This window comes from Adiantum capillus-veneris, chromosome 2 (assembly GCF_014529385.1).
Source record: "Adiantum capillus-veneris isolate H3 chromosome 2, ASM1452938v2, whole genome shotgun sequence".
NCBI lineage: Eukaryota > Viridiplantae > Streptophyta > Polypodiopsida > Polypodiales > Pteridaceae > Adiantum > Adiantum capillus-veneris.
The window spans coordinates 125,074,089-125,089,679 of record NC_140932.1 but is presented as its reverse complement, the minus strand read 5'-3'; the positions used below and the strand labels follow the sequence as shown (position 1 = coordinate 125,089,679).

At 46.0% G+C, this 15,591-nt stretch overlaps 1 protein-coding gene across 4 annotated transcripts in view; it reads left to right on the top strand.

Moving 5' to 3' along the window:
- The window catches only part of LOC147463549 (anaphase-promoting complex subunit 1-like), a 78,391-nt gene that overhangs the window by 26,184 nt on the left and 36,616 nt on the right, over nucleotides 1-15,591 (top strand). For all 4 annotated transcript variants that reach the window (XR_015185205.1, XR_015185206.1, XM_086489569.1 and 1 more), the window contains exons 3-5: nucleotides 229-313; nucleotides 577-812; nucleotides 1,333-1,438. Coding sequence is in view for 2 of the 4 variants with exons in the window: in XM_086489569.1 (XP_086345695.1) it covers nucleotides 229-313; nucleotides 577-812; nucleotides 1,333-1,438 (427 nt within the window). In the remaining 2 variants the exon portion in view is untranslated. The remainder of the gene's footprint in view (nucleotides 1-228; nucleotides 314-576; nucleotides 813-1,332; nucleotides 1,439-15,591) is intronic.

The window sequence follows — 15,591 nt, the reverse complement described above, 5'->3', positions numbered from 1 at the left end:
CGTCCTTCGAGGGGAGGTTTAAGTATACACATATTGCTTTGCATGTATAATTTTTGTTTTACCGACACCCGTCTCTTGAAATTGATCAAGGTTGGACAAGTAGTTGGCTGCACTAGCATTTTCAAAGCTTTGGGCCACTCTTTTCCTTTTGCACATGATGTAGCTTATGCATTGAGCATACACTTAATCTCGTTTTCTATGTTAAAAGTCCTACAACAAACTTTGCAGGCTGTATGGTGCCGGTTTCCTTCAATCGTGGAGCCCCATTTGTGTATCCTGTATTCAGACTCTTTGGCGATATTTACACCAGCAGGTAGGTTATCATTCACTAACTTGTTCATGATTTTCACTTGTTTCAAATCAGCTTTGAGTAGATGAAGTTATTTCTGGTTTCAAATAATTGGGGCTTAAGCATTCAGAAACAAATGTCTTGAAATGGTAAAGTGATGAGTTGGTTTGGGTTCTGTTTACTGGTCCAAGTTATGGCATATATATTGTTTTGGTGGGTGGAATGTGGTTATTATTTCAATCATAAGAGCAAATTTAGAAATTCTTCTAACACTGGATTTTATGCAGGTGAAATGACAATTATCCCATTGCCTCATGCAGTGGCATCCCTATGGCCTATTCCTGCTGGATTATTTTTTCAACTAGCACCCATAGAAAATACATTACTGAGTAACACAGTGAGCAGCTCCTATGCAAACAAGCTACCAAATCTGAACTGCAACAAATTGACCCAACCAAAATTTTCACAAAGCCTTTCCAGTTTGTCACATCTTGTGTTGCAGCATCCTCTTGAAGAGCTTCAAGTAAGAAGTACATTTCTTTTGTGTTCTTGCATGCTCAGTACCCAGGCCTGTCTGTATGTGGAGTGCCATGCATTTATGATGGCACATTCATCTTTGTGCTCCTATGCAATCAATTCAAAGCCATTCATTTTTCTAAAAGATTGTGCTTGTTACTGGTGGTTTGTTTTGTGTATACTGTTCATAGCGAATGTGATGCTAAAGCTGTCGTCTGTCTAGGCTTGTTTTTCAATGTTGGTATGTATTTCTACATAGAAGACTGTTGGGTATGAATATGTTTAAGTTTGAGAAGTCATTGCTGTTGTATGTTGACTGTGTTTATTTAACATTCTCTTGTTTAGAGAGCTGAAGTCTGTCTAGGCTTGTTTTTCAATGTTGGTATGTATTTCTACATAGAAGACTGTTGGGTATGAATATGTTTAAGTTTGAGAAGTCATTGCTGTTGTATGTTGACTGTGTTTATTTAACATTCTCTTGTTTAGAGAGTGCAAGTAGTTTTTTAACTGATAGCAAGGTTTTCTAGGCTCTACAATATGAAAAAGATGGGAGTCTGCATGTTTTAGAAGATGTTGATGAGCAAATTATGTGGACGAGCAGTGATATTTCTTATTTGGCCTCTTACCACAAAGGTACTCTCTTCAATTTTGTTTAATGTCTCCAGACTTTTATTATATATTCAGTGTACTAAGCCTGTCTAGTATGCTTGGCTTTTCACAATTCACATGCACTGTTTTAAAAAAAAGAATGTTTGTATCATTTAGTTTCAACGTAATTCAATGGCAAGAAAGTGATTCATTGTGTTTGCACCATGTCAATGTGGGTAAAATGTAAATCCACATGACAATAGCATGCCATTTAGTATGGCTAATTCAAGCATAGCTCCCATTTGTCGTCATAGCTTTGGACATGAAACCTTAACTTCCCAATCAAGGGAGTAACGGAGGCTTGCTGTCCCTTGAAAGTGGCATCGGTAGTTACAGCATCTCCCATCTCAAAAGCTTGAATGCCCAACTTGGTGGCCAACTCCGTTGATACGAAGTTGTGAGTAGCACCAGGGTCGGACAAGATGAAGGCATCATGCTCCCTTACCTTTCCCCAAGCATAGGAGAGAGGTGACCCTTTGCAATGAGCATCCTCTTTTGGAGCTTCGATAATGAAGCTCTAGGAGTCTCATTACGAGCATTTCTTTTGGGGCAAGAACGATAACCATGTCCTTGCTCCCCACACTTAAAACATTTGTGATCCTTGTGAAAAGTTTCAAGCTCTTTAGGAGATAGTTTATTTTTACCTTTGTAAACTCCTTTTTCCTTGGACCGATTGTTGTTGTTGTTGTTGAAATGGCCTTGGGAAGTATTTTGGGCATTAATTTTTCCCTTTGCATCACTTTTGTCTTTATTTTCCATGGGCTTGACATTCCGTCTAACCCCTTGTTGGAAATTGATGCGTGAAGCAACCATGTTATGGTGGATTACTTCGTTGATAGAACCAAGCCGTTGAGAGTTGAAATACTCGGCCATCTCTTCAGGTAATCCCGCACAGAATTGTTGCTTTTGCTCAGCAAAGTCTATCTTTTGAAAGACAGTAGCCTTGAGATGTAAATCCCAAAACTTGTCGACATATTTGTATATAGACTCATGAGAGAGAAGCCCAAACTCCGCCATTTGGTGAGCACTTTTTCCTTTGCATCGCTTGCAAGGAATTGCTTCATGATGGAAACTCGTAGAGTTTTCCATGTCTTTGGGGCTTCGCCATTGCCACGAAGGCTAGCCCACCATTGACGAGCCGATTTTTGGAAGTGCATAGCTACATGGCGTAGCTTGGGAGGACTCAGTGAAGCCCTCGTCTCCAAAGGCCGCATCAAATTGTTGGATGAAGGCCAATACTTTGTCGGTAGCACCAAAGGTGCCATCATAGGTGAGAAAAGAGATACTCTTTTCCTCCCTTTTTGAACTTCTTGAGCTTTTGTGACCTTCGCTATGCAGGGTAAGATTCACGATGTCCTCCCCTCTTATATTCTCTACGAGAATAGCCATAGCTTTCATTGGTAGAGGAGGAAGGTGAAGAAGAAGGAGAAGAGGGTGACCTCTTTCTTGCCCTTTTTTTCCTTGGTTTCCTCTCTTCTTTTTTGGAGTGACGAGGAGAAGGACTATGGGTTAACCGTTTCTTCTTGGGAGGAGTTTGCGATCGTTTAGTCCGCCTTCTTCGTGGAGCAACAACTTCGGAGGAATTTAGGGATTCATTGTTTTCTTGATCTTTGGATTCCTCCTCTCGTATGGGAGAGAGTCTTCGTTTGGGGGTCTTATCAAGAGGCCTCCTAAGCTCTCTCTCCTCTTGGAGACGAAAGGAAATCCCATAAGCACGAAGTTGTTGAGTAACTTCGGCTTGCAAAGCGGGGTTGCCCATAGCTTGTTGCAACCTAGTGACAAGATAATTAACAAACATGGGGGCATCATCATTAGCACCTTTATGTGCAAAATCAAAGTTATCAATGTCATTCTACTCTCTTGGTTATTGTCAGCCATGTTAATTAAACTTATGTGTTTACTTAGTGTATGCTTTGGCGATTCAAAACCTTAGTTGCTACTCCTCTTTGCCTTTGAAAATAGGCACTTAAGTATCTACACCCACGGCTCGAATTGGTTAATTATAGAGAGTAGTGGAGTGAGTCTAACATAGCGAAGTTGCCGAGGGATAGCTCCTTTCGGACTTCTTACGGCTCAATAATGGTAAAGCCGTAGGCAAGTCTAAAAAGATTCCATTATTAAGACCAAAGCTCCTGAAGTGTGGACCATATCCCACATAGTGGGCTCAACAAAACCGATAATAGATCCCAGTCCCACTTACCCTAATATAATCAACAAAAACAACCATTAATAGGCTACTTAAGGACCTCTCTTCTTAAGCAAGAAAAGAGAAACCAAATGCTCTGATACCAATGTAATGGTAATGGCCTATGAACTTTGAGAGTAGTGGAATTAGGAAATTAGGTGAAGCACTTTTGTGAGATTACTTTGTGAGTATAGCGGGTGAACTTAATTGATGGCAGCAACATAAACATGGTACTTAGTTAACTTGGCATGAACAATACTTTTGCAAGAGAGAGAGTTTAGAGAACATGACAATAGTTGAGGACCGGATTCATATGGAGCCGGTCCCTCCTCCAATAGGCATTTGGATTATAGTTTTTCCCATCAAGAGAGACTTGGTACAATACAATCTTTGTGTTTCTTGTGACTTAGGTGATGCAATGAAGATGGAAAGATTCATGCATCACAAGCATAACATAAACTTTGTAGAAAGCATTAACTATCCCAAGCCTCAAACACCTTCGAAGGTGGAGAGAGCTGGCGGGGAATGAGGATAGGGAAGAGGATGAAGAAACATTCCATAGGAGAAAGAAATAGCTCCTCACTTATCATCACTCTTCTTGCTAGCATACATAATAGTATAGTAATGAAGATGGAGAGGATGGCAAGCTTAAGCATTGGAGCATGTCCCTTGGTTGGATTTGCATTCCATAGCCAAGAGTGTTGGTGTAGGCTCTCACTTCTCACAAGCTTGGAGAAGGAGGCGGAGTTTCTCAACTTTCACGAAGTGAGAATGAATCCGCAAAATGAGTGTGTGTGGTGTATATCTCCCCAACACCCCCCTTGCTTGCTTGGGGCGAGTTGTAGCTTTTACACATGTTTCAAGCTCATTGGACCCCTCTCCCCCCTAGCCAATCACATGCAGCATGCATTCAAGTACATGGGTAGTCTTTGGACAAGTGTCCTCCTTACCCCTTAGAGAGAGAGAGCTTGAAAATGAGTGTGTGTGGTGTATATCCCCCCAGCACCCCCCTTGCTTGCTTGGGGCGAGTTGTAGCTTTTACACATGTTTCAAGCTCATTGGACCCCTCTCCCCCCTAGCCAATCACATGCAGCATGCATTCAAGTACATGGGTAGTCTTTGGACAAGTGTCCTCCTTACCCCTTAGAGAGAGAGAGCTTGAAAATATCTGGATATTTGTTGGATGGAACTAGAAGCTCATTGGACCCCTCTTTAGCCCAACCAATAGCATTCAAGCACACCATGTGGTTAAGCATAGGGAGAGTCTGACATGTGTCCCATGTGCCCGTTGAGAAAAGGGGTGCCCTTTGGATGAGTGGAAGGTTAAGTCAAAGATTCCCCTAACTTTGAGACTTTCATGCATAGGAAGCTTCTCAAGCACCTTCCTCATTAAGTTTGTAGAGTCTCTTTTTGAGTCAAGCACCTTACCCCCCATGCATGGGAAGCTTCTCAAGCACCTTCCTCATTAAGTTTGTAGGGTCTCTTTTTGACTCAAGCACCTGATCCCCCATGCATGGGAAGCTTCTCAAGCACCTTGCTCATTAAGTATGACAAGCACCTTAAGTACCTTAGTCATCAAGCATGACAAGCACCTCAAGCACCTTAGTCATCAAGCACGAGAAGCACCTCAAGCTTAGGTCGGGTTCCCACCTCAAGCTCAGCCCTAGCTTGCCTAATATCAAAGGACTTTTAACACTAAACATTGGAGGTCTTTAATGAAGCTAACCTCTTATAAGCTCCATTAGTTAACCTTGCACTTTGACAGACCATCTCTCATTTGGACCCCTTTACCATTGGCCCCGTGTTGAGATAGATCCGTAAGCACATGTCTATATTCTAACCCTTGTTCCCGTTTATTATCCCACATTAAATGATCAGTTTAATATGAGAAAATCATTTGGGTTGGTTAGTTATTAGATTCAATGACATGTCCTGTGCTGTCATGTGCAGTGATATGACTGTCGTCTTTGTACAAGTGCTAGATGTGTCGTGTCTAGTCCGTCCATACTTAAAGTGAGTGTCTGTTGAAATGGTTTATTTCCTTTGTCTGTTTTGCAAGCGTAATTGAGGGCGATTATAATTCTTTCAAGAGGCGGGTATGTCACAAATTGATGACGTGGCAGTTCTGTCCGAACACATACACGCAAGCAAATTGTTGACGTGGCATGCAGAGTATGGATGCTGACGTGGCACACTGTATGGACGTTGACGTGGCAGTCCGTACGGATCCCGTAAATCGCTTTGACAGGCTGACGTGGCACAATAATACAAATTTTTTGCTTTTTGCGTTGACATGCTGACTTGGCTTGCTGTATGGACTTTCGCTTTTTGCGTTGGCTGTTTTTACTGACAGATTTTGAGCCAGTTGCTTTTTGGGCAATTTGTTTTTAAGTTTCACTGCTCTTGGGGGCTGTCATTTTAGCATCCCTTTGTAAGAATAAAAAGGGCCCAAGGGCCTTATTTCTCAAGACATTTGGACGTAGAGTCCAAGAGTCGAGGACACGTGGGAGTTGTACTTTGCTCAAAGATTAATGCAAAAAGAAATACGGATAGAGGCGCCAGTTTTTGGGGTCAATTTCTCTTGGCACGGAACTATGCTGTTCTGTGTCGACTCATTATTTTGTGAATTATTTAAGTGAATCTCTTTTGTGTCGCACAGAACCTAGACTTGGGGTGTCCAAGTTTGTTACAGAAGCATGGAGATTCTACGGAAGTTATCAAATTTTTCTTCCCTTTATTAAGGAGAAAACCAATCCTACATGAACCTACAGACAAAAGCTTTGGAGTAGGATGAAGAAGAAACGAGAAGAGGACGAGGAAAAGGAGAAAAACAAGTTCGTTTTTGACCTGAAAAGCTATAAAAACATGTTTTTTGATACTTTTGTATGTTGCAGAGACCTCTAAAAATCTCTTCAACGGTTGAGAATTTGGATATGCAACAGAAGGCAAAATTGATTATCTCGACAAGCTCTATGGATTGGCGTGAATGCATTTTGATTCCCACACTTTTTAAAAATAAGGGTTTTTACGAAAAAATTCAGGGTTTCTGCAGAAAATTTGAGCATGTGTGAAATTAATGTTTTGGCAAGATCTTCTTATTTGTGTGCAGATAATAGGCAGAAGGATCGAGGAACATGCCTCTACAAACATTTGGAAAAATGGAGCTGTACATCCACTCTTTTGCAATGAGGTGAACCTTTTGCTTGAAAATTTGCCTGGTTTACATGTGAAATCGAGAATGAGATGGTGAGGGATGTGAATAATATTCAAGCAAGATGCAGTGTTCTTTTAAAGACATTGGCTAACATCTTGGGTGTTTGATCAACATCCAACAAGGATCCAATGACCTTTTATAGATGTTGGCTAAGGATCGATCTAAGAAAAATTTTCAGACGCACCCGAGGTGTTTGTAACTAGGTTTTATGTGCGCATGTCCATGATGACACAAGAATGCATGATTGAATGATTATTTGTGAGAATTTTCTTGCCCCCTGCAATCGAGGACGCTTGCTTTGATTTTAGAAGGCGGTACATGATGGGTTTTAGGGTCAGGGTTTTTGTGTCGAGGTCATAGAGGCATCTTATCCATGCATTCGTTTGGCCAGTCACAGATGCACGCTCCCTATGAAGTTGGTCCATACCAATCTCTTGGTCAAAGCTAGAATCCTTCGTGTCGTGAACAACTCTCTCTATGTGGTATTTGGATCCGCGATCATTTGCGTAGCACTAGGACATTTGAGTGATCTTCGGGTCGTGGGCTAACTTAACTGTGTTTTGCAGATTCCGGCGGAGGGGCCTAAACCCTAGAGAAAAGATAAGCGGTCTTGCAGGCGTAATCGACAAGTCAGTGATGTGACAATTGGACAGACACACGAGAATTGTCAGAGAGAGAGAGAGAGAGAGAGAGAGAGAGAGAGAGAGAGAGAGAGAGAGAGAGAGAGAGAGAGAGAGAGAGAGAGAGAGAGAGAGAGAGAGAGAGAGATGGCAAAAAACTGATGTGTACAAGATGGCAAGATGAATGGGAGAGTCCTATTTATAGGAGAATAGGGAGTAGGTAGGGCACACCAGAAACCCAACGATCATGCACAAAAAACACCCATAAATGAGGAAAAAATGGAAAAGGACCATAATAGGTCCGGCCGGGCAAAGTGCCGAGCAAAACCCTAAATGTGCTTGAAGATCCCTATCCAGCAGGTGCACGGGTGGCCAACCCACAACCAAGGGCAAGTGCACGTGATGTGTGTGAAGCCTGTAGGCAGGGTGCGAAGCATCTGGAGATGAAGAATCTAACACCCCCCCTCAATGACAGATGCGGAGTCGTTGAGGAAGAAGGTACAACACGCCTTGCAAATCTGGAGTGTGAAAAGAAGAAGCGCCAGCCAAACAAAAAACGACGAACCGTTCAACACCAATGTGATGATGACCGAAGCTAGGTCAGGCTGATCAAGTTGCACAAGGAAGTTGATGTAGCGGCTAACAACAGAACAAGTCACTGAAGAGGATATATATGAGGGAAAGATGGAAGACGAGCAGGGAGCCCATCGGTGGAGGTCAACAGAAGAGAGACGAAAGAGAGAGAACCCCCCCTGAAGCAGAGCACTCTGACACAAAAGGATAGAAGGCCAAGGTGGTAAATCCGGCAAACTCCAAGCCAAAAAGTGATGTCTATCATAAGAGGGAAGAAGGAGGTGGATGAAACTGGAGGGTGAAGCCATCGACCTGTGAAGGGCTAGAGATGGCTTTGGCAGACGTCTGTCCAGAAGCCGTCCCATCCTCAAGATCTGAATCCTTCTTGTGGTCCCGCCGTCGTTTATAACATTTTGTTGCAAAATGACCTTTCTTTCCACAATAGGTACAAGTAATGTCAGGGCGAGAAGGTGTACAACCAGGTCCAGACTGTCCGGAACACTACCACCCCTACTGGATGTAGAAACCAATGCAGTAGAACCTGCAGAGGCGTATGAGATGGCTCTGTCCTAAATGCGCGAAGCTATTTGCTGCACAGCAGGTAAGAGCTCCTCCCAAGTGATAGGAGTAGGACGCGTGGAGGTAGTAAGTGACTACAACAAGGAATCATAAGTGTTGAGAAGCTTGAGCAGCAACCGAGTACTCTGAAGAGATAGGTGTCCACAAGCTGCTAGCTCATTACAGAGCAGAAGCATGTGGGAAATGAAGTCCTGGATAGTTGGAAATGACGAGACCTGTAAGTCCATCAAAGTCTTTTCCAGAGCAAGGATCCTTCCGGGTATCTTCGCCTCATACATGTTGCAAAGGAAACCCCATACCTCATGTGCAGTGGTGTGAGCGTAAAGACGTCAACACGCTATCCGCACAGTTGATGAGTAAACTCTACGATGGTTCAGATTCCATTGATCCACCATAGCCTGTGTAACCGCAGTACTTGGTCCACCAGAAGCAGTACCATGAGAAGAAGTAGATGAGGAGCCAGTACGTGTAACTACAGAAGAAGTGGTAGCTGATGAGGTCGATGTAGGAGCACATGATGCAGGAGCAAGGCCGGGACACACGGCATTGGGAGGATCGATAAGCCAGTCCGAAAGGTCAAATTGGGAAGCATCACCATGATCTTCATCTTCCAGATGACAAAGTTGGAGCCGTCAAGCTTTTCGCCAGGAGGAAAGATGGGCATGGCTGGGAGTGTCGCCATAGATACAGACAAAGAATCAATAGAGAAGTCTCGTGTGTAAAATCAGAAGCAAAGGCGAGGATAGGATCGCAAAACCACGCCGGATAGAACGTCAGAAGACCGCGAAGGAGGGGGTACGTGACGGGAGAGGCAACGGAAACCAAAGGGATGTTGATGAAGCAAAGTCAAGGTAGTGTCCAAACCTCTAATCACAGCAAAAGGGAGCTTGAAGCACCGCGAGACCGCAGGGGCTTGAGCAAAAAACGCCAGGTGATGAACATCGGATGCCGAGAAGGTAAGGTGAGGGCTGTAAATGCATCTAAACAGGCTGAAATGCAGGTAAGTGATCAGGAAATTGCCGGCAAAGTCACGTGATGATTCAACTTCCAAGCGAGAAGACCAAGGGGCAAGGAGCGAGGCTCCGGCTATCCAAGATCGGCAGCAAAAGAAGGCTGAAGTGGCGATGAAAACGCTGGTCCAAGTTGCTGCTGTCTTGCTTAAAAACGCTGTAGCGCGGATAATGTGTCGTGCTCTCAACAGTGTGGGTGCCCCTCAGTGCAATGTGCGTGACAATCTCACTCAAACCAATGGAAACTCTCTCAAACAGAATGAAACATAGGAATGAAACACAAGAACAATGGATAACAACAGAGACACAACAGTGGACTAGAACATGTGGACTCGACTAGCTCAAAGAACCATGTATAGACTCTGGCGTGGCAGCACACTCAGCTCCAGCCCAGGACTCACAGGTACAAATGGGGTGTCGAGGCTCAGATGTGTAGGGATGGTGAAGCAATGCTCTGTGTAAGACTCGCTCTAGACAACTGCGTCGTTGGACCAGAGGTGAAGATGATAATCCCGATGACCAAACGCTACTACTCATATGTACCACCATAAAGGGCCACCAACGGCTCATAAATGTTAGCCATGTGGTGACCTGGCCACGATGTCCACTAGACCACCGTCGGTACCTTGCCACTGCCACGTGTCACTCCCAGCCCAGAGGGTCCGTCCAGTGTGAAACAGCCTAGACCAACTGTACTAACTGTCCAACTGTCTGCCTGTCTTGTGAAGTGACACTGTAGCCCTGCTATAGGTTGCCCGTCACAAGACCGCTCATCGTCCCGGTGAGAGGAATACTGAAAAAACTGTGAAAGAAAACCATTAGGTACTGCATCTGTACATCTTTCTTGAAGCAGGTTCTAGGCCCAAAAGTGGAGTTTAAACACACTGCACTGCTTGCAAACGTTTTAATCTTTGAATAGGCTGGACTCAGTATGATTGCATAATCCAAGAATCCCAATTGGAAAAAAAATGATGCTCCCCAGCAAAGAGATAAGCTCAGCTTGATTCCAGTGCATCTTTATCCGCCCTAACCATAGTGATAGGAAAATGAAAATGACCTGGTCTATGCTTGCAGTTGCAGATGAACCTTGCCACACTTTTTGCAACAACACTCTTCTCGAAAGGTGGGATGACCATAAGCCCCAGTAACACCGCAAATAGGGTTAAGCTATAGGGTTAAGCTCCATCATGATAGCATATCAGAAAGGCCTTCACAGCAACAGGATGGCAACCATCGAGGGATCTTATCATGCAGGGTGGGGTGAGGAAAAACTTGCTCCAGGATGGCAACCAAGTGAAAGTTGAGAGTCAGCTATGATGCGGAGTGGGGGGGGGGGGAAATTGCGGGGTGGGGGGGAGAACATGCCGAGGCTGAGAGGGGTGGGGAAGCATAGATAGGGGGCTGGTTAGGGGCGAGTGGAAGGGAGGGGGTTGGAAAGGGGCGAGAGGGGGTGGGTAGAGGCGAGTGTGTGTGAGGGGTGGGTAGGGGCGAGTGAGGGTGAGGGTAGGGGCGAGGGGGGGAGGGTGAAGGGGGTGGGTAGGGGCGAGGGTAAGAGAGGGGGTGGATAGGGGCGAGGGTGAAGGGGGTGTGTAGGGGCGAGTGGGGGGAGGGGGAGGGTAGGGGCGAGGGGGGGCTGGGTAGGGGCGAGAGGGGGTGGGTAGGGGCGAGTGGGGGGAGGGGGAGGGTAGGGGCGAGGGTGAAGGGGGTGGGTAGGGGCGAGTGAGGGTGAGGGTAGGGGCGAGGGGGGAAAGGGGGAGGGTAGGGGCGAGGGTGAAGGGGGTGGGTAGGGGCGAGGGAGGGTGAGGGTAGGGGCGAGGGGGGGAAGGGGGTGGGTAGGGGCGAGGGTGAAGGAGGGGGTGGGTAGGGGCGAGGGGGGAGGGGGAGGGTAGGGGCGAGGGTAAGAGAGGGGGTGGGTAGGGGGAGGGGGCTAGGGCAGTAGATGAAATCCATGGTCCCCTGGTTGAAAGAGGAGATGCTACAGAGCGCAGTCACCATGAGCAGGATAACTATAAAGAGAATGGAATTCATCAGGCAGGACGAGCTCTGTGAAGGGAGCTTTATTCTGGTAGAAGCAGACACCAATGGGGCTGATTTTTGATGTTGGGTGAACTTCTATCGAGGAGATTTCTTCCCACTTCTTTTTTCCTCCATAGGCTCGCCAACTTCAAAGGCTTCCACCAAGGGCACATCAGGAGTAGCTTCTGTGACCTTCGACCTTTGAGCTGGCTCAGGTGGCTCATTGGAAGAGGGTGTACCTTCAGTCAAAGAGTGAATCGAAACTCGAAAACAGGGCATAGATTTGGTAGCATCCAACCACTCCAACAGATCCTCATCTGACCCGTCAGGTGGAGTAGGTTGTTCCAATTCGAGGCTGGTTGCTAAAGACAAAGAACTATGTTGCACCACGGGATCCATACCACCTTCTAAGAGAATGGGTTGCATCGAGGAGCCAGAATTATGTATCCACATTGCATCATTTCCCCAATCATAGAGTGCTTTAGTGTGTCGCAGCCATGGTCTTCCAATAAGCAAGGGAAATCCGCCCTCAATCTGGGGAAGACGAACCACCACAAAATCCAAGTTAAAAGTAAAGTCTTGTACCTGCAGAGGCACATTATCCACTATCCCCACTGGGTAGATTGTCCGCTGGTCAGCCAATGTAACTGTGAAGGGAGCAGGGCGAGTAGGCTGTAGACCTAGAGCTAACATAGTGAACTCGGGCATCAGGTTGATGCCAGATCCACCATCCACTATCACTCTTGAGAATTGCCGACCTAAAACGGACACTGTTAGGCGAGGGCTTCTATAATCTATGAGTGGAGCAGCAGGATTGGATATCATATAGGACTCTGACTATCGCACTGGGAGGTGCACGCCACTAGGACCTGCTCCAGGGTAAAGTGACTGAATAACTGCAAGGGTGTCACTTCTGAAACTCGCATCTAGTCGAAGCATGTCATACAATGACACTTGGTGAAAGGTATTCTTCAATATAGTCTCTACTGTAGGTTTTTCTCTTGGGATCAATGTCTTCTCAGTTTCCTTGATCTTTTGTAAGTCAGCAACTGCTTTTAAGAAAGCCCCATCAATATCGGAGAGCATAGTAAAAGATCCTTTCTTAGCACTAGGGGATGGCATGTCAGCTGCTGGAGGAGGTGTAGGCATTGGGGAGGAAAGGGATGTACCTGCTGGAAGATTGAGGCCGAGGGCTGCCCTCTGAGCTCGTGTGAGGACACCAGCTGGCTCCTCTACCAGCTGCAACTTGTCTTGAGAAGCAATCATATGGGCAGAAAGTGGTGGCTTGGGGTTGGTACTAACTACTATCAAATTGATCTTGGGAAAGGTGAATTCAGGTTGGCTCTGACTTGGGGCTCGCAGAGGTAGAGGTGTGTTGTTTTGGACAATCCTTAGTGTAGTGATCGTGAGCCTCAAGGCAAAGTTGGCACGGAGAAGAGCCTTCTGGTAGAGGGCATTTGCTCTGATAATGCCCATATTCTCCGCATCTGTAGCAGAGTATGGGCCGATTGGGAGGACGAAACGGGGGACGAGGTGGTTGCTGCATGGAGTTGGAGGCTGAAGTGTAGAAGCTCTGAGGGGTTGAGGTGGCATTAGCATTATAAAAACTTTGAGTCGGGAAAGTACGTGACATACCTTGGACAGCAGGGTTATTGAGCAAAGGTGGCATGTAGTTGGGATGGCCGTAGTGGGAAACCATGTTGGATGATGGTGCTAACCCTTGTTGGAGAGAAGGACCAAGACTTTGCTGTATTTTGTGCAATCCCTTTAGGTAGTAACAATCCTTGTCCTCATGTCCAGATTTTTCACAGAAGTGGCAGTAAACCCAAAGGGGGCATTCCTGCGGAGGGTGCCCTGGAGAGCGGCATGAGCTACACCAAACCGTAGCCTTAGTCTCTTGCCGACACTTGAGCTCTTCTAGCTCGCGCTTAATCTGTTCCAATGCCTCATGATTTGGAGGCTTGTCTTGTCTAAGAGAGAAGGACCTCTCCTCTTGAAGAGCTCGCTGTAACTTTAGGGCTTCCAGTTCCCTGCGTAAAGAAGTTAAAGGATCAGCAGGACTACCTTCCGAGAACACAGAGGGAGTATCTATGTGAGGAGAGTTGTTGAACAGCTTCCTAGCCCCCTCTATCCTAGTAGCAGCTGCGATGAACTTCTCGAGAGTGGCGTCGGGTCGGAGACTCTCTCGGAGTTTTTGTTGAGAAGTTTTGGGAAGCGCCTTCTCCACCCACTTTTTAACCATGAATTCACCGGGTTGTTGGGGGAGCTTGGCCACCAGCGACTTAGTTTTAGTCATAAGCTCTGCAAAAGTCTTCTCAGGCTTGAGCACCATGTTGGCCAACTCATCCAACACCTTCTCCTGGTAGTCACCTGGCCTGAAAGCTGCGCAGAACTGCTGTCTTAAGCAGAGTTACCCGGAACGCGGAACGGGAACGGCGACGGGCCTCCCTGCGGAACGGGGGAACGGGAATGGGCCCGGAACGGGAACGGCGCGGAACGGCAGGCTAAAAAAACACCCAAATATTATTTTTTTTAGCGTTATGTGTTTGAATACAAGTAGTATTAGAGTCCTTTGACTCTAATACCCACAAAATTGAAAAAACACGATTCGAAGACCATTTAACCTTATTATGACTTGATTGGGATGTGAGGCGCCCAGAGTACATAGCCAGATGAACAACAATGAGCAAACACAATGCCCATAGTACATACACAATGCTCTCAAATAATTGCAAGAGTAGTAGTCAGAGATAACACTTTGGAATTAATTATGGCTAACATAGTAACAAGCCTCAAGGGCCGCCAGCGGCCAAGGTGCTACAAAAAAACCAAAGGGGGGCAAAGTTCAAACCAGACTTCAATGACCACAATACCAAAAGACTGAAGGTGACAAATACCATAAAGATGCTAGTAGCTACAAATGGCAAAGAGGGCAAGGCTCAAGCAGCCATACAAAAAGGTGGATAAATGGCAAAGACTCAAGAGTCAAGAGCCACTAGCCTGAGAGGCCTCCCAATCCGTAGTAGCCGGCTGTAAATCATGCACATCCTCCCATTCCTCATCATCGAGGTCTAGGTCCGGCTCGATCTCAGCCACAGATGAAGTACCTGGTGTTGGTGGATGGGCATCTCCACCCGCCTGAGAAGCCTCTTGCTCCATCTCCCACTGTGTAAAAGGATCTGTCTGTACTCTTGCAAAGCATTTTCAAATTTGCGCTGACGAAGACAAGATCATTAGCCTTCTCCACTCCAAGCCGATTTCTCTTCTTGGAAGCAATGTGGCTAAAGGTACTCCACAATTGCTCCAAGCATGAGGTACTAACTGACTGGCTGAGAATACGGATCGCCAATCTCTGAAGCTCAGGGCCATCATAGCCATAGTCCTCCCACCAAAGCACTGAACCTATTTTCCTGCGATCAATCTGAGCATCTGGACTGCCAAATGACCCCCGCATCTCTCTGTACCGTCTCATTTGATCTCTGACAATGCGTCGCCTATCTCTGTCTAGAACCATCTTGTTTAAGATCTCTGTAAATTGGTTCATGACTTTCCTATCTGTCTCTTGCCCTGCACCTTGGAACTCTGGATCCACCATGTACGCTGCCCCGTGTAAAGGAGAGGCATATGAATTCCACCTCGAGCTGCAAAGCGCATGGATCTCCTCATATCGCTTTGCGTTCGGCTCAAGCTGTGCAAGCTACTCAATCATGCGGTCCATCGCCTCATAAATCTTGCCAATGCAAGGATCCATGCCATCCAGAACTCGAAGCAAATGAACCACCGGTTTTACCTGTGCATCTAGACTCTTGAGCTCCTTCCAGAACTCAAGATCCTCTGACTTATCCTTGCACAAAATCCCTGCAACTGTCTTTGCATAGGGGGAGGTGGTGAACTCATCACTGATGAAGACTTGTCGGACCGCATTTTGACATTCAGACAGC